At 37.3% G+C, this 18722-nt stretch overlaps 2 protein-coding genes across 3 annotated transcripts in view; both read right to left on the bottom strand.

Moving 5' to 3' along the window:
- Positions 1-1404: 1404 nt before the first annotated feature.
- Positions 1405-11236, bottom strand: hsd3b7 (hydroxy-delta-5-steroid dehydrogenase, 3 beta- and steroid delta-isomerase). The gene is made up of 6 exons (XM_024272915.2): positions 10969-11236; positions 9670-9825; positions 5979-6087; positions 4655-4754; positions 3856-4018; positions 1405-2130 (listed from the first exon to the last, which is right to left on the bottom strand). The coding sequence occupies exons 1-6, from the start codon at positions 11126-11128 to the stop codon at positions 1718-1720; spliced, it is 1101 nt and encodes a 366-aa protein (XP_024128683.1). The 5' UTR covers positions 11129-11236; the 3' UTR covers positions 1405-1717.
- Positions 11237-12183: 947 nt separating this feature from the next.
- The window catches only part of setd1a (SET domain containing 1A, histone lysine methyltransferase), a 30720-nt gene continuing 24181 nt past the window's right edge, over positions 12184-18722 (bottom strand). For both annotated transcript variants that reach the window (XM_024271889.2, XM_024271890.2), the window contains exons 18-21: positions 17231-17341; positions 16207-16326; positions 15988-16125; positions 12184-14443 (exon numbers count right to left, since the gene is read on the bottom strand). In XM_024271889.2, the coding sequence (XP_024127657.1) occupies positions 14270-14443; positions 15988-16125; positions 16207-16326; positions 17231-17341 (543 nt within the window). In that variant the 3' untranslated portion in view covers positions 12184-14269. The remainder of the gene's footprint in view (positions 14444-15987; positions 16126-16206; positions 16327-17230; positions 17342-18722) is intronic.

Raw genomic sequence — 18722 nt, forward strand, 5'->3', positions numbered from 1 at the left:
GACAGCGCTGAACTTTATTTTAAAGGATATTTTATCTTCTCTGGTGTCCGTGGCAGACATGAAATGCTGTCCACCTTTGTCATGGGAGGAATCACACATCAATGTAAGGGTCGGGTCATCTGGACCCTATAAGAGAGCAGAAGGCCTAAACACTGAGGTTGATTAAGTAAGTGAAGACAGCTGTTGATGATTTAACCTGAACATGGTGAGACTGACGGGAAAACAGAACATGACAGAACCAAAGCACAGAATCCTGACATGCCATCCAAAGCCCTCATGACAATAAATGTTAAAACTGTTGCATGAGCATACTTTCCACACTTTGCTTTTTACTTTTTTTTTTCTTAATTTTGGGGAATTTTCTGACTTTCTAATAACCCAACCCCACCCATTTCACATGCTTGGCTCTCCTTTGACATGTGCCTCTAGTCAAACTCCAGAACATACCATAAACTTCTGATTATTTTTATTTCTGAATGTGCAAACATACTAAAAACTATACATATTAAAGGTAGTGTTGAGTATTTAAAGTGTACCAGTATTGCACTTTAAGATCTTAAGATCGGGGGGCCTCCTTAACTTTGAGGCTGGCCCAAGTTGTTGCTATGGAAACCAAAACCTCAACGGGACTCCCAGACATAGCAGACATGTTTAACCGCTCAGAAGGAGAAAACACCTCAGAGATTAGTCAGCGAGTCGATTGATGATTCAAACTTCAAGTTTCTACAAGTCACTCTAAACAAAAGGAGACCAGGAAAACAAACAAAGAGGAAAAAAATAAAAACACACGGAGTCGCCATGGAGAAAAACACCAGCAGATCTGGAAAACAGAAACACTCGGACTTGGTTTCAGTTTCTTTGTGGTGAAAATGTACGATAAATGACAGAAGATTAACTGTAAATGAAATCAGTTACAGAAACGTCCACCTGAACGGGAACTTCTTCTTTCCATGATGGATTATTTACAAGAATAGAAAGCGTGGAAGAATACTTGAATATTTGATCCAATTAGTAAAACAGCTAAATGTTGCATTTTAATTGTTTTCTAGCTGATGTTCTGGTGAACTTCACCTTGTATTTGATCTAATTCATATTTCCCAGGAGTTCATCTTTATCTTATTCTCTCTTCTGTCTCGTCTGCTTCCTGATGGAACTGCATTTCGCTGAAGTCCCAGGGATTTTTATCATCATCCATCGGTTTCCTGTTTTGGTTGTAATGCATCTTGTTCCTCTTTCTGTGCATTTTTTCCCGTGTTTGTCTCTTTCCTGTCAGACCTCACCAGTTAACCCTAAAGAATCTGGATCAGCTGGAGGTTTATCTCTAATCTTCAGTTTCCGCTCTGCTTTCTTTAATATAACCTGCTAGGCCGCTTTATTCAAGCAGACTCAATTCGATTACACTTATAACAATTAATATTGAATTTTATTTTTTTGTCTTTTATGTTTGTCGGTTGTGACTTCATAAATACACAAAATTCAACATAAATACAAATAATTGCAAGTGAAATGTTTACTATTGTCATTGATTATGTACATAGCTTAAGAATGCTGATGTGAAATTATGTTTTCTCATACTTATGTACAAGTTTAAATACAAACATATAATGTTTGCTAATACTGTGTTAAAAGAAGCATTGAAATAAGACTTTCAAATATCCCATAGGACACTTTGACACTTTCCACCATTGAAGTTTTGTCCGGTCCGCCTCAGAGGATGTTAGGAGTCTTTGAAGCTCTTCGAAGGGAACGTCCCGATCCATTCCTGCGTCCGAGCTAAACACTGATCCCAGTCGTAGAGGGGCTTGTACTGGAAAAACCTCTCCGCCTTGTCCGTTTGGACTGTGAAGGTGGTGCTGGCTACAGCCAGGGTGTAGCTGTTCAGCAGAGGGGTGTAGTTGTGTATCGGACTCAGAATCCAGCGGAGGAAGTCGTTCAGCATGGCCAAGAACCAAAGCACGACGGCGGGCATGCGGGTCTTCCTGAAGTTGAAGGCGGAGAGCAGCATCATGTTGAAGTCCTCGTAGCTTTTGTACGGAGACTCGTCGTAGCAGAAGAAGGCTTCGCCCCCCACTTTATGGGGGCGCTCCATCAACGCCTGGGCGGCGAGGACGTGCATCCAGGCCACGTTTCCTATAAGACAAACCACGTCGGTTTAGACATTTTTGATAAAAACCTCCATAGAAAATCAAAAAGGGGGACAGGAAATTACAATTCCAGCTCAGGAGTAGACTAAAAAGTGGTTTGAGTAATAGAAGCTTTGCAGTCAAAGCGATTGAGAAAGGCCAGATGGTGTTTCCTGCACATCCTGGTTTCATACCGGTCATACGTCACGGTCAGGGGGGATGTTTTGAAAGAAACATGCTGCAAAAGGAAACGCCACGCAAAATAGGGGTTTTTATATGCACATCCACCCCAGAGGCATCACGCTGTGAAACAGTTACGAGGTCATCAACTGTCTGAAGTACCAGTTTTGCTGCTTCATAGCTGAAGCGTCTGTCGGCCGCTGGGGTTTCCTCTGCCATAACGATAAATACTTTCTCGGTTTTGAAATGTCCGCACGTGTCAACCCCCCACCGCCTGTCGTGTGCGACTGCTACAGTCATAGCGGTTTAAGGTTGGCAATAAGTGGGACGTGGTTTTCTTTTAAAATATGGGTTTGGACTGGAAACTGCGTGCATGTATAGATATCTCAACTTCCTGTCAAATGCAGAAGCGTTTCAAGCAGACTTCAGCTTTTGTGGAGGAACGTAGCACAACTTAGAACATTCATTCATGCATTAGGCCTGGGTGTCGCCCATAACTTCCAGAATTGAATTCCGATTTTTTTTTCTCCAATTCAATTCACTTTTGAGTTTAGAGATTTAGACACACTAGAAATATTTTAATTATCTATATACGTTTTGAAGATATTCATATTATTCAGATACAGTTCATATACTGTAAAATTTGTCAGTGAAATTCTAAGAAATCATTAATAGCATACAGTGTTACACGGATTCTCAAACAGAGAAGCCAACAATTTTCCTGCCTCTCCTGGCTGGAAGGCCTTTCGGTTTGGCCACTAGGTGGCGATCGCGCTATAGCATTGCACCTTATTCCAGAAGAAGAAGAAACTGTGAGTAAAAAACAGTGTTTTAAACCACATATGGTTACTTAAAAAAAACATTCCTAAAAAAATGTTGAAAATTCAAGCCTCTGAGTTTATAAAGATGTTAATTTTTTAGCAATTTATGCTTAGGTAAACCGAGCGTTAGCATTAGCCGTCCTATGGGAAATCCTATTATACGTTAGCATCAAGCTAGTGGACCTTAGCTTTATGTGCTAGATTAGGGGTGTCAGACTCATTCTCACAAGAGGCAAAAATCTACACCTTAGTCTAAACATTTACTGAACACACCAAAACTACATTTTTAAAACTTACGTTTTTAACAAAAATGCGAGGAATATTATTCTACAAACTTAAACCTTAAAAAACCTTCAATATTTTGCTCTCCATAAAAATATATTTTAGAAAAAAAACCTAAACGTTAAAAGAAAAAAACTCTCAAATTTCTTTACATTTAGGCCATTTTATATTAAATTTACACTTTTAAATATCCCAAAAGATTTTGATCTCCATAAAATATACCCCAAATATGAACACACTGCTGAAAAAAACCAACAAAGTCTGGAAATAAAAATGAAATTTGTTCTTTTTATCAAATCTTTGCTATGAGGGGATTTCGTTCGATCTCTACTTTCATGGATCGATCATTGATCTATTATGCGTAGATCGATTGCATCAACCCAGCCCTATCATGCATGCGTTTTGTGATTTAGCTTCATTCATCAGATAAATTGTTGAAGCGATGTTACCTGCGTAGACTCGCCCGTGCTCGATGTGATCGGGAATTCCTCCGATCACCAGGCCTCCTCTTTGAACGGCCTGATTGTAGAAGTCCCGGATCAGCTCGTGGCCCTCGCCGTAGATCCCCGTCGGCCTCAGAGAGCATGTGTACAAACACTTCCCACCTTTAACCTAAACAAATAAAAAAAAAAAAGTGAGGAACGTAACAGAAAAGCTTGGAATAAGTCCAAATTTAAGTATTTCATTTGTTGTTTTTGTAAAAGAAGACCGGCGACACCACCCAGAGGAATGATGGGATGTTCTGCTCTGTGGTTAGTGGTTAGACAGCAGCGTCGCACGAGACATTCCTTACTCCTTACTAACAAACAATGGTTTTCAAGCTCCAAACAGTTCTGTTGTTCCAGCTTAAAGCCAAATACTTTAAATCTTAATGTTCAATTTTTTGTTTTTTTCTAAAGTTTTAAAGACGAAATCTAATGAAAATTATGTTTTTAAGATGTTCTTGTGGCATTTTTCTTATGGTGGATTAGGATTGAATTTGCATTTGTGAGTTTTTCTTTATTGAAATTGTTGTGAATCAGGAGCAGATGAAAAAATGCAGTTTGGTAAGAGATAAATACTGCTCTGCAGAAACTATATGTCCTAGAAATCGGCAGGTTTTTCTGATTTAGGCTAAAAACGGCTTAATAATCATTTCAAAAAACTACTAAAGGGTTCAAAAGATGACACCACTAAAAATTGAAGAATTTTTGAACAATTTAAAAGACCTTAAAGCTACAAAAAGTATCAGTTAAGTTTCTTCCATACCTTCATGCCATTTGCTTCCAGAACAATTTTCTCAGCCTTTGCTTTACTCTTTGGGTAGGCCATGGTGTGCTTCACAAGGTAGGGTGTGTCCTCATTGCCTCTGCAGAAAAAAAACAAATAAAACATGTTTGAAATACCATTAAAAAAAAAAAAGAAGTTGTTTTTTTTGCCTTTTCAAGTGTTATGAGCTGCAGCTAAGAGATAAGACATTCAAAACAGTTGTGTGATTTTAAGATATGATTAGGAAACGATCTTTTCCAATATGACAAAAATAGTCTTACATGCAAATCTGAATGCAAACTCCACCAAAAAAAGAAATAAAGTCTGCCGCACTGCTCTGCTTCATGTTAACCAGTGCAGGTCAGCTTCATGAAATCACTCAACACGAGTTAAGAAAACACATTTCTTGTGATTCGTTTTATCTGCACAAACGTAATAAGGGAAACCCGACACAAATAAAGCTTGAAATCCTATTTCATCTGGATCTCAGGTCACATTTTTAAACCACGACGCTGCCAAGTTATGTTCAGATTCATTTCCATCCCAGAGCCATGAAAAACAAGCCTGAACACAGAAACCAGAGACAGAAACGATGAATCCAGATGTCCCATCAAAGACTGAACCGATGAGGTGACGAGCAAAGAATTCTTCTCTACTTTTTCAGCAGAAACGTAAAAAAGTAACTTAAATATGCAGCTTATTTCCTGTTTTATATGACCCAATATTTCACAGAACGTTAATTTAACAATAAAATCTCAAAGGGAAAAGTTAAAAAAAGTGTGGAAACAGTTTGAACTTCCGCACATTAACCTCTGATGGCGTCAATGACCTGAAGCCGCCGCATTATCAGTGTGGAATGAACCTGTGCAGATGTTGAGAGTCCAAGTCAAACTTTAACAGCTCTGTCGAGCGTGAATGTGCACGAAAAGAAGAAATCTTTATTTTAAAACGCAGTTTTGACGCAAATCTAACTTCCTACAACAGCAAACAATCTGCTCAACACAAAGCCAAGCAATCATGTTTACTGACAACAGTCCAGTCTGCGTCATGCAGGAGGACAATGCTGCTTTGATTGGGTGGCGTGCAAGACTCGACGCGCTTCATTTGTTTAATATATGCTGTATGGAAAAGCGATGACAGCAGCTGCGTTACGTAATCCCCACACATAAAAAAAAGGCCGATTACATCAGAGATTTCCAAGTTTTGATGCAACCCGGACAAGATAAAAGCCTTCCTTCCAGGAGAGATGATAAAAGGAAATAGCAGTGGAGACCAAATCAATAACACATGGGACAAACATAAGGGAAAAATAAATCAGACAAACCTTTTGAAATGGTCTCCGTTTGCATTTGGCCCGATCACCTCCATGCTGCTGGTGTAGATCAGGTACTGAGTGCCGCTCTCCACGCACGCCTTGATCACATTCTCCGTTCCTGAGAACACAGAGGAGAACCGACTTCAGCCACATGGCAGGAGTTTATCCCAAAACCTGTGATCATGTCAATTTATGACAATAACTCCAACATCGTAATTATAGAGACGTGCAGCTTTAATTAGGCGGAGAGGCAATAAACCGAGCTGTAATTAACTTAAACCCATAACAAAATTCATCTTCCTGCTTAGTTTACAGGAAGTTTCTCCAGTACCACAGACAAATCTGGCTTCTATTATCAACAGGAAGAAAAGAAAAAAAAAAAAAAACAGCTGGAAAGAATTTTGGTGATTTCAGGCGGAAGATCTGAGAGATTCATCGGAAACGCACGACTTTCTCAGGTGTTTCTGATGAAATTGGCAGCGTAGGATGCAAAAAAAAAACCCTCCCTAAATGAAGGAGGAAGAATCTATCTGGCAGAGCTACAAGGAAAAAGTCAGTCATAAAATCTTTAACTGTACAAACATATTTTGAAATATTTAAGCAGTGATTTAACCTTATTGACAAAAAACTATGTTTTTTTCTTAATTAAAGCACTATTTATCACTGGAGTTAACCTCAGTTATGCAGAAAACAGACAATCATTGATAAACTGTTTCCAAATAAAATGAACTAAATCTAAAAAACCAACTCCCACAAAAATGTTTTTGGGTGTTTTTAACATGTTTTGTAGCATTTTCTGATGATTGAGGACAAATATAAAGAAAATTAAGATTAAAATAGCATTTTTGATTATTTCTTTATTCAAATTGTTGTGAATCAGGAACAGATGACGTAGAAAAATACGGTAAAAAGGCTCCTTTCTTATGCATCCACTTGCTAAAGCAAATAGATCCTTTGTTGCACCAGGTGTGAGGGGCTGTAAGCTAGTGGCAAAGCACATAAACAGAGAGCTCTGTGCAACTGGGAGGGGTCGCTCCACAACTCAGTTGAATTTCTAATGAACTCCTGTCACTGTGCAGAATCTATGTTCTAGAAAACGACTTTTTTTTTCATATTTGGCCTTAAAACATCATAATCATATAAAAGACCACTGCGAATGCTTTGAAAATACATAAAAAAGATGATTTTTTTAGGTTGAAAGTAGAACTTTGGCTCAGAATTCTAAAGGAAAAAAGTTAAGAAATAAGAGAAAGAAACATAAACCACAAACATAAAGAAAAGCAACTTGAATTGTTTGGAGAATCTGATTAATTTAGATCGAATTCCGATTTTAGTCCAGATCCGAGTTATCCAGTTTGAGCAGCAGACGGTCTATTTTTTTTAGAAATAGGTGAAAAGGCAAAAGCTTACAACAGATCAGATGTTTTGATGGAAACTCTAAAGAACAGAATGTGTTCATCATTCCCGCCACAAAAACAAATGCTTAGATTTATGACCTTAAGTACCACCAGGCTGGCTTCCAATGAAAAAATCCTGCCAACTTGAATGAATTCAGTCAGAGAACGGAGAGAACCAAGGAGCAAACATGCAGTGTTTTTGTTGGACTCTTTCAGGCTGGTCAAAGTACTAACCAGGTGTTTATTTGGGTTTGATTATTGACGTGCTGCTAAAGAGACGCAGCTGGCTGCATTTTAGGGCTTTGTGGACTCAGGAAAAAAATGTGCAGGACAGCATTAACGTTCTGTGGTGGCGTCAGCTTTGAAACCCTCAGCTGTTCTGTTAAGCTACGGAACAGTTGTCGAGTTAAGAGAAGAGAAGAGCGTCTGTTTCTATTCAAATGACTGAGTCCTAGTGAAATGAATCTTTGAGAAACTTCGACTAAAATTGTTTTATTTTGAAAGTCAGAACAGGTGAAGAATTCGACTATTTCAACACCTCAACTCGGGCTGCTACATTTATTCGACTAATCGACTATTAAAATAGTCGACAACTAATTTATAGTCGATTAGTTGTTACTTTATGTCGTATTGAGTCAGAGTGTAGTAAAGTTAGAAGTTATAATGGCATTATGGCTAGCTTTTAGGACTATTTTGGCATTTATTAAGGTTTTTAGACTAATTTGGAGTTTAGCTAACATTTCCGCTACATGCTAGTGGTTTTAGCTAATTTTGTTTTTTTTCCGTTTTTTAGGATGTCTTGGAGTTAAGCTAATAGTTACATGCTAGCTGTTTTGTCTAATTTGAGATTTTTCTTAAAGTTTTTTTTTCTTTTTATATATTTTTTGGGGTATTTTGAAGTGTAGCTTTTTTTAAGCTATATGCTAGCTGTTTTAGCTAATTTAGGCGTTTTCTTTGTTTTTTGTTCTTTAGGCTGTTTTGGAGTTAGGCTAATATTTACGTGTTAGCTGCTTTGTCTAATTCAAGCTTTCTTTCTTTCATTTTATACAGGATCTTGAAGCTATTTTTTAAGCTACATGCTAGCTGTTTTTGCTAATTTGGGCTTTTTCTTTGTTTTTCGTTCTTTAGGCTGTTTTGGAGTTTGGCTAATATTAAAATGTTAGCTGCTTTGTCTAATTTAGCTTTCTTTCTTTCATTTCATACAGGATCTTGAAGTGTAGCTATTTTTAAAGCTACATGCTAGCTGCTTTAGCTAATTTTGGCTTTTTTTTCTTTTTTTAAGCTTTTTGGAGTTATGCTAATATTTACATGCTAGCTGTTTTGTATAATTTAAGCTTTTTTTTTAAGTTTTTATTTCTGCCCATTTTAGAGTTAGGCTAATATTTCAGCTACATGCTAACAGTTTTAGCTTTTTTAGGCTTTTTCTTCTTTTTCTTTATTATTAGGCTGTTCTGGAGTTAGGCTAATATTTACATGCTAGCTGTTTTGTTTAATTTAAGCTCTATTTATTTCATTTTTTTAGGATATTTTGAAGTGTAGCTATTTTCTAAGCTACATGCTAGCTCTTTTAGCTAATTTAGGCTTTTTCTTTGGTTTTCGCTCTTTAGGCCGTTTTGGAGTTAGACTAATATTTTCACATGTTAGCTGTTTTGGCTAATTTAAGCTTTTTCATTTTTTTAAAGGTATTTTGCAGTTTAGATATTTTTAAAGCTATATACTAGCTGTTTCAAGATTACATCAGCTTCAGCATTTTTAGCTATCAATTTTAGCATCTTCAGCAGCCAAGTTCAGCTTACAGCATTCATACCAGCATTATTGCAGGTAATGCTATACATCTAGTTTTTAGTTAGTTTAAAGCTAATTATGGTTAAGTTGTGTGCTTTACATCCACTTTGCGCATGACCTGATGAGTCGACTATTAAAATAATCGTTTGTGGCACCACTAACCCCAGGTCATATTTAGTTTTTTTTGTATTTATTTAGCTCACGGAAGCGATAAAGTGGAGAAAAGAAACAAAAACTAATGAGGAGTGGAAAGAAGCCTGAGGCTAATTCCAGTTAGTGAAGATTACATCTAAATATTAGGAGCATTAACGGTTTAAAGTCAGGTTTTCAAGAGAAAAATGGGGGGAAAAAATGACTATAAATTTAGCTATGATTGTGTGAGGCTAAAAAAAAGTTGAAAATGTATTACTTAATGTTTATTTTCACTTTAAAAATAAAAAAAAAATTCAGTTTTCCCATAAAAGGTGACGCCCACGTGGATTTCCCTTCCATCCCGGTGATTTCCCTACAGGACTTACCTGTTACGTTGACGGAATAGATGTAGCTTTCCGGGACTTTATGCCACACATCCACCAAACTGGCGGTGTGGATGACCACATCCACCCCTCTGGTGGCCTCCAGCACACAGCTGTAGTCTGTGATATCTCCCTGGATGACAGACACCTTTGTCTTCTCTGTGGAGAGACAGGAAGGCGTAAATTTAAAACCGAGTGTTACCGCATGTGATGCAAAACTGGATTATATCACATCCTAGCCTTGACACAGAGAGGAAAAGGGTCGTGGTTACACTCATCCAACTTCCTATGGATGGATAATCAGTGATGGGCTTTAAATGTGAATAATTTCAAGGAGAAACTTAATAATTTCCCCCATAAAATGGCAATTACTAGAAAAGGGAGTTCTGATTTTCTGCTTTACACCAAAAAGCTTGTGAAGCAATAACTCTAATCACTCCACACTTGACATGTTGACCTTTTCATCAGCTAACCAATAGTATTGAGTCTAGTTATCAGTTCTGAAATTACTGAGCGTCTGGTTTATCTTCACTCTCAAAGCTCGGCCTTGAAAAGCTGATATGCACCTGACAGACAGAGGAGCGTTTCTTTCAATAGTTTGCATCCCAGCAGATTAAAAAAGGAGTATTTCTGAGCAACTGAGGTATCCTGTTGCTGTTAGAAGATCCGACTGTTTCAATTCACAATGAGAGCTCTCTGCTCAATAAAAGGTCGGATACTTTTACCTCCAGGAGGAACAAAAACGTCAATCGTAAAGGTCAGGAGGACAATAGCTTTGGAACAAAAAGTAAACTTTGGAAGCAGGTGATTGTGGGTTTCCTCACACATGACGCCAGTCTATCTTTTTGGAATTTTGGCAGATCAAATAAACTCAAAACTTAATTTAAAGTTAGTTTGTTGATAAGAAGTAGTGTTCTGAAGAAGCTTTATTCTGTAAAAACAGGAGAAATATCAAATTATAGAGGAAAATGGGAACAAGAATGTTAACTATTTAGTATTTTAAAATCCATTTAGATAATTCTGTTTATAAAATAGAGGTAAACCTATAACCTTGTGTAATAATTAAGCTTCTTCTAAGCAGTTTATATGCTTATCTAATAACAGAGATTTGATTAAACGGTTTAAAACTGTGTTTGATCTTTTCTAGGTTGGATAAAGAAAACTATGTAGGTTTTATTAACGTCGTAAAATATGTTTTTTCGTATAGTTAAACATAATATTAAGATAAAAAAAAGTTTGCTTGATAAACAACAAGCTGTAAAGTCCCGCGCGACCGTGTAAACACAAAGGCAGAGAACTTACCGGTACCGGTTCCGCTCAAACCCGCGTCGATCCGCTTGTCAAACACCCGGATCTCCGTGATCCGGTCCCGCTTCTCCAGCAGAAGCCTCAGCAGATGTTTCCCCAGGAACCCACAGCCCCCGGTAATCAGGTAGACGAGCGGTCGCAGCTCCTCAGACATGCCTCAGACCAGACGAGTGAAATGAACAGGTACGGCAAGAGGAAGGGCTCACACTACTCCAAGCACCGTTATATGACTCAACTGTATATACAGTCTATGGACTCAACCAAACCAAGCCCCGCCCGTTTCATGATGTCACTCTAGAGCTAGCACCTGCAGGCGTGTTTCACTCACAAAAACAAACAAAATCTGAATTTGTATAAAGATGGATGTGCTCCATGGAGAACACAGAAAAGCTCAGAAAAGTTGATTTTAAGTGGTATAAGGACTTTTAAGTTATACATAAAAATGAATATAAAAAAAAAATAATCATTTACATTGCAGATGAACGGCAGAAGAGCATAAATACACTAGAAAGCTTAATTAACAAGACTTATCCACTTCAGGGTAAAATGTGACTCGTCAAAATGGAAAATTTGATCACATTTTAACCCTAACGGGTGCTGATTTCAGAAACTGCCAGCATACCTTTAACAGGAAGATTTTATTCATTTTCCTGATTTTTTTTTGTCCATCTTCTGTAACCTTTAACAGAGTCTTCTGTCTTTCAAACATCCAGAGTCAAGATGAGTAACTTTTCCCACATCCTTATGACCATATTTGTAAAGTTGCCAGGTTGGCTATTTTAAACAAGTCTATTCTTGTTCTGTTTTTGAAGTCATTTGTAAGTTGAGTTGCAGTTTCTCGTTTGCTTAGCAACACAGCAGTTTTACTGTTACTCATGGTCCTGTGACACTCGAGAACAAAAGATGCACATGACAGAAAACTGGAGCTGGATGACACATAAAGCAGGTTAGTGCCGACTCTTTGTTGACATCCAGTTAAAAACTTGGTCAATTATGAAGCCAGTTTGGTTAAAATAGTGAGGGAGGAAAAAATGTTTCAACCCTTTAAATTTATTGAATACACCCTTGAAACTGAAGCGTATTTATACACTTATGTCCAGGTAAAATTCATCTTCTTTGGTGAAGTATACATTTCTAAAATAAACAAGCATTTTTCTTACTATTTGGCCTAAAGTGGCACATTTTGTGAAGAAAAAGCGACAAAAGCCATCATTTTTTATTTAAAAAATATTTTAATGCACCATTAATAAAGGGTCCAACGCATTAACAAGAGAAATATTGCAAATAATATTAAAATTGACAAATTAAAAGGAAAAAAAACAAAACAATAAAAAAATAAATGAATGGAAGGTATGTACATGTTTCCGCCTCCTTGAGAGAGGAAAAAGAACAACATATTTACAGCCTGGAATCTGTGTGTTTCTACGAGAAACAAACACCTCTACAATATTTACATGAACTTCTTGAAGATTTTTTTTTCTTTTCCATTCAATCTTTTTATCCTGTAGTAAAGTCGGTCGGTTTGTACAGAAAGGCTTTCATTGCAATGAGTAATATACATTTTTGTGGTTGGAGAAGGAAAAAAATAAAAAATAATAATATTTTTAAAAAGAATTAAAAGTTTAACGGTAAAGTTAAACTTTGGACGGCGATAGCCTCAAGAAAAACACGGGGAAGGGGTCAAGGTCATCCCGTTACCTGCAGTGCACTGCGAACCTGCTCAAGTTTAGGAATTTAGCAGGCGACACTTTTCACCCATTTCCACAGACTGCCTAACTATGGAGAAATCCTGATGGGACAAACATCTGCACTCCCAGAAAAATGCATTTTCTAAAAGCCTAAAAATGTTGGGGAGGGAAAAAAAAATAAATAAAAAGTTGAAAACGCCTGACTTTATCAGGCAAGTATGCTTTTTAAAACATCTGCAGCACAGAAAAATACCAAAGCTTAACACTGACCACTTTTCTTTTGTTTTTTTTAGACTAAGTGTTAATCTTCACAAGGAAACGAAAAAAAAATGCTTTAGCAAAAGACACAACATTTGCAGATGGAAATAGACTGTAAAAAATAAGGAAAAAAAAACAAAGAAATTGCAAATATAAACATCCCACACTGTTTTTTTTTCTTGTTTAGCAAGATTACTGATTTAGGTGCTTTTAACCGAGTGGACAAGCGGCTGGAAAACTCAAAGAGAATGAAGTCAACAGCTTCTTCTGGTTTTTAACCGACAGAAACGAGAAGTCGACATCCAAATGAAAGCAGAAAAAAAATGAAAAACTAAATGCAAACACTGTCATTGGGGTTGCATTGAAAGCAGGAGGTGGAGCCTGGTCTTTGTGCAGCCCCCATCGATGTTTGCTTAATGCATGTGGCAGAATTCTATATGTGCTAAAAATACTCTGAAGAATGGATGAAATGATAAAGAACAAATAAATTAAAAGGTTAAAAGCAAATACATCAGCATTAATAACTTTGTGGAGGAAGCTCGAGTTAAAAAGAAAAAACACCATCAGCTAACGGGAAGTCGGGACAGAAACAACCAGCAGGGAAAGGAAATGACGGTTTGAATCACAGAACCACAGTGGGTGGAAATGCTGAAACTCAACTCACTGGAAGATACTTTGTTAATTCAACCAATACAATACTAATAATAACAGCAAGAGTAATATTCTAATAATAGTACACAGAAATGAAATTAAAAGAAGCTCAAAGACGACCTTCACGCTTGGAAATCCGGCATTGGTGAAAAACCAAATAGACTGAAGTAAAACTTTAAAAGTGCGCCCTGAACGGGCGCTTCTAAAAACCCTGAAGTTTGTCTGGTATTTCTGTGCGTTTACGGATGGCGGGTGTCAGAAGGGTGGGCGGGAACGGGTCATTCTGCAGAATCGTGGGGACACGGAACAATCAAAGATCTGTAGGGAGATGTCAAACGGACGTTGCCGTGGCAACGGGAGAACCTCCTCTCTGTTGGTTTAGAAATCTGTTGCGTTTTCAAGTCCAAACAATACTGCGATGATCGGGTCAAGGGTGGGGGTCCCGTCAGCTCGTTCACGCCTGATCACACAGCAGCGCCACAGACGTGGAGCTGCGCCGTCAATGAAGCTGCGCATACAAAGTGCAAATGCTTGCGTCATGGGTTCCTACTTAATGAGCCGATTTGGGTCATCTGGAGAGCTGGTGGTCTCCGGCTTGGCTTCGTTTTCTACTTTGCGAGCACTCTGAGGAAGGAGAACCAAACGGGTGAATGGGTCTGGCAGGATGTTGGCAAGAAGTGCAGGTGGAAGTGCTTTCGTTAGTTGAGAGTCCCCCGGCAGTTCTCTGTTCCACACAAGCACGGGATCTTGTTCTCCTCAAGTGGGAACTTATAGTCATAGGTGATCTCTTCATTGACGGCAATGGGCTGCTTGGAGTAGATCACAATCTTCTTCTGGGACTCGATGGTGATAACCTTGGCGTAACAGTTGGGCTGAAAGCAAAAAGCAAAAAAATAAATGAACTAGAAAAGTTTCACCACCTGCGATTATACTAGTGTGAATGCTTTTTGCTGAAAGTAGTCCCTGAGGATGGTTGAGGTTTGGGCTGAAAATGGTGAAGCAATTTACTTTAATTGCTGAAGGGATTTGCTGAAAATAACAAAAGCTATTTGCAAAATTTTAAAAGACTGGAAATTTCATTGAAGAATTAGGGAAGAGCACTGAAGTTGACCTAAATTTCTGAAAAAAATGTAGTAACATTTCTTAAAAGTCCCTATTACAGGTTAATTTTGCAAAAATATTTGGTGTGTTGATTAAATATTAGCTGAACTCCAAAATAGCCCCAAAAACCTCAGTAGATGCCCAATTAGCTGAAAAGGCTAGCTCGTTGCTTAAATATTAGCTTAACTCCAAAATAGCCTAAAAAACCTTAGCAAACTAAATTAGTCAAAAACGTTAGCATGTTGCCAAAATAGAAGGTAAACCCTAAATTAGCCTTAAAAACTCCAGTAAACAACAAATTAGCCAAAAACGTTAGCATGTTGCTAAAATATTAGCTAAATTCCGAATTTGTATAAAATAACTTCAGTGGATGTCAAATTAGAAAAAAGCTTCCACATTGCTTAAATATTAGCTACACTTCAAAATCGCATAAAATTTCTCAGTAAACGAAATTAGTCAAAAATGTTAGCATGTTGCTAAAATAGAAGCTAAACTCTAAATTAGCTTAAAAACCCAAGTAGAAAACAAATTAGCCAAAAAGCGTTAGCATGTTGCTAAAATAGAAGCTAAACTCTAAATTAGCCAAAAAAAACACAGTTAATTAAATTACAAAAATGTTAGCATGTTGCTAAAATATTAGCTAAATTTCAAATTAGTATAAAAGAACCGCAGTAGATGCCAAATAAGCAAACAAGCTAGCACATTGCTTAAATATTAGCTAAACTCCAAAATCGCATAAAATTTCTCAGTAAACTAAATTAGTCAAAATTGTTAGCCTGTCGCTAAAACAGAAGCAAAATTCTAAATTAGCCTAATAAACTCCAGTAGATAACAAATTAGCCAAAGACGTTAGCATGTTGGTAAAATAGAAGCTAAACTCTAAATTAGCTTAAAAAACCCAAGTAGAAAACAAATTAGCCAAACGTTAGCATGTTGCTAAAATAGTAACTTAACTCGATTTTTTTTTTTAAAATGACTATAAAAGATTAAAACAGACCATGAATGTATTAAAAAGTTTGTTGCTAATCTACTTAAAATGTTGAAATTTGAAGACTTGCTCACTCACTTCCTATGGGGCATATTTACTAAATTTTTCAAAAACGATCAAGTTTATGAAAACCAAAAATACAAGCAGTAATGTCGTGAACGAGCTGAATGTTTTAATACCAAGATTGCTGAAATTGTTTTAAGTGCTATCGAGTTTTTAAGTGCTGAAAAGGAGCAGGAGAATCACTACGGTGTGAATGCTTACTAAACATTTACACAATAAACTCTGAAAAGGGACACTAAAGTGTGGTTTTGGTCGTAGACTCACAGTGCAGCAGTGGTTGATGAATCGGGCCAAGTTGCCACACTTGGTGGCGTCTATAATCGTGTCGTGGTCCACTCTGAACAGGTAGCTGCTCCCGATGCCCTGCTGTGCGTAAATCTTTTCTCGATGGTCCGCCACCATCTGGAAGAATCATTCACAGCACATCAGCATCCAGTGACCAACAAATGCTGAAGCTTTTCTATCCAGACAATAGAGCCACACCTGTCTGATGTTCTGACCGACATACTCGATGACCATTTCGTCAGCAGCGATGGGCTCCATGGCAAACAGACCCCACTCGTGAATCCTGCTGCGTCCAAAACGAAGCTTCTTCTTACGGAACTGCAAAGGAAGAGAACTGCGCGTTGGAACATGTTTGGTTTATGTCCGGTTATCTTTTTAATAGGCCATGGCGTGTCAAAATGAAACTCATAGATACAGCTGTGCAAGGAAACTTTCAGTTTGAACATTTCTGTTGTGAATACAACTCGTCTTTGTTTCAAATGCAAAGTTATCTGTACATTCCTGTCAAAAATATGGGATCATAGACATATAAGTCATGAAACAGACAAGACGAGACAATTATAAAAAGATCCTTTAGTTACCTCAAGCTAAACTCACCGTCAATCACATATCCAGACAACACCTCCTTCGCTCAGCCCGCCTAGTTTCTTAGAACCATTTTCTCGATATCTCCCATCTCGATTGCGCCATCATCGGATTTGTTTAGATTTCTCACCAGAACGTTCTTTGGAAGAATGACGTTTAAACACTAAATTGAGTGAATGTTTCCTGGCTGTCACTACACTGGCTGGAAACAACCCCGACACCTGGCGTCTGCACGGCGGTAGAATGGGGGATGGGGTGGGGGGATGGGTCTTAAAGGACGCCGGGCTACTATTGGTGACCGGCGTCTAAAGTAACGAACACCTGTTAGACCCGGTGGAAGTTATATAATATGCTGATGACCCTGTGGTTTATTTTTGACATTTTTTATTAGGGAAAATTTTGAATTCAAACATTATAAAATATTTAAAATGTAGTAATGAATATAATTACATTAAAATAATATATATATTTAAGTCAAACAGAAATGCAAAACTAAATGTTGAATTATGCACAACTTTGTCTATGAACATATGTTTCATTTTGACGGTTATCTTACCCCATAGTACGGAAAAACACGTATAGTATGCATTGATACAAGATACTGTGATGGATTAAAAAAACAAAAAAAAGTTTTTACCTTGAGCTGGTTGAGTTTCAGAAGGTCAGAGTCCATGACGGCTGTCGTTCCGATGACAGTAAGAAGGCGGCGTTGTTCTGAACGTCTCTCTGACAGAACTCTGTTCGCTCCCTGAAAGAAAACCGACATCGAGTGTCATTGAAATTTTATCAAGTTATCTCCTGACCTTGAGATGTTGGAGATAAATTGTGACCTTTACTTTTTTATTAAAGGACAAAGTTCCCTCACAGCTTTATGACTCTTGTAGCATATTTGACAGGAAGTAGTAAGAATTTTTTTAAATACATTATTCCTGCTGCTATAAGCGACTTTCTTACATTTGCTGTTTGGGGTTTAGGACGTAAAAATGTCTAGAAGATGAAGCTCTAATTGGAAGATGATTTCTTAACCATTTTTTGTTTTTCTTTAAGGTGGGATCTCATTTTTTAAAAGAAAGCATTTTAGCATCCTAACTTTAGATACACAGGTTTTTATTTTTATCAGGAGTCTTTAAGGTAGAACCTCGTTTTTAATAGAAAGAAGAAGCATTTTAGTGTTCTAACTTTAGATACACAGGTTTTTTTTTGCTTTTATAAAGAGTCTTTTTAAGGTAGAATCTTTGTTTCAATAGAAAACAGAAGCATTTTAATGTCTTAACTTCAAACCTTACCGTTTTTTGGTTTTTCTTTTGAGACATTTTTAAGGTAGAACCTTGTTTAATAGAAAACAGAAGGTTTTTAGTGCCTTAACTTTAGATACACAGATTTTTTGTTTTTATCTCGATCCTTTTCTAAGGAAGAACGGTTTTTAATAGAAAGCAGAAGCATTTTTCTGTCCTATTTTTAGATACACAACGTTTTAGCACAGATAGGTATGGAATAACAATCCTTCAGAACTGCGCACTAAATTTTTTTTAAACTAAACTAAACTAAGAACTAAAGACCAATCCTTTTGGCTTTTGATACTCTAATATCTTATTTTCTTTGTCTTGTTTTTTTTTTTCATCAGTCTTTTATGTATTTTACAGTCTCTGCGGTTTTTAATTTTCATGTCCGACAGCAGTCCTGAACTGTAAGGACCAAATTGTTTCACAATTCTTTCTTTTACTGCATCTCTGAGGGAGAATTCGACTCCCATCACCATCAATAACTCACCAGAATATGCAAACACCTATTACCCAGTAAAATTACAGACCTGTTTGTCATTCTTAGGTGACAAAAACATGAAATGGTTGATATGGAGATAAAACCAACAGAAAAGCCACCATTTTGACAAAAAAAACAAAAAAACAAAGTGTTTTTCTCCCCCGTGAATTTGTCATATGCAGCTCTCATCAGGGTGGAAGGGGCAGATTAGACATGTTTTGAGTGGCAAGTGCCATCTTGCAACTTTTTTGTTATGAATTTGCTCAATTGTTAAGTTTCCTTCCATCTCTTTCTATTGTGACGAACTTGGGCGCCCTGAAAGCATTGTAAAGAGCTTTAGAAATAAAGATTCATTCAGATTTATGAGT

The sequence above is a fragment of the Oryzias melastigma genome, linkage group LG8 (assembly GCF_002922805.2).
Source record: "Oryzias melastigma strain HK-1 linkage group LG8, ASM292280v2, whole genome shotgun sequence".
In the NCBI taxonomy this organism is placed as follows: Eukaryota; Metazoa; Chordata; class Actinopteri; order Beloniformes; family Adrianichthyidae; genus Oryzias; species Oryzias melastigma.

Bases quoted from the DNA above. Each gene is read 5' to 3' on its own strand.
- hsd3b7 (XM_024272915.2), bottom strand. From the start codon at position 11,128: ATGTCTGAGGAGCTGCGACCGCTCGTCTACCTGATTACCGGGGGCTGT. The intron at 9,826-10,968 runs GTAAGTTCTCTG...GTCTCTCCACAG, and splicing joins TTTGAGCGGAACCGGTACCG to AGAAGACAAAGGTGTCTGTC. The intron at 2,131-3,855 runs GTAACATCGCTT...TTTGTCTTATAG, and splicing joins GCACGGGCGAGTCTACGCAG to GAAACGTGGCCTGGATGCAC.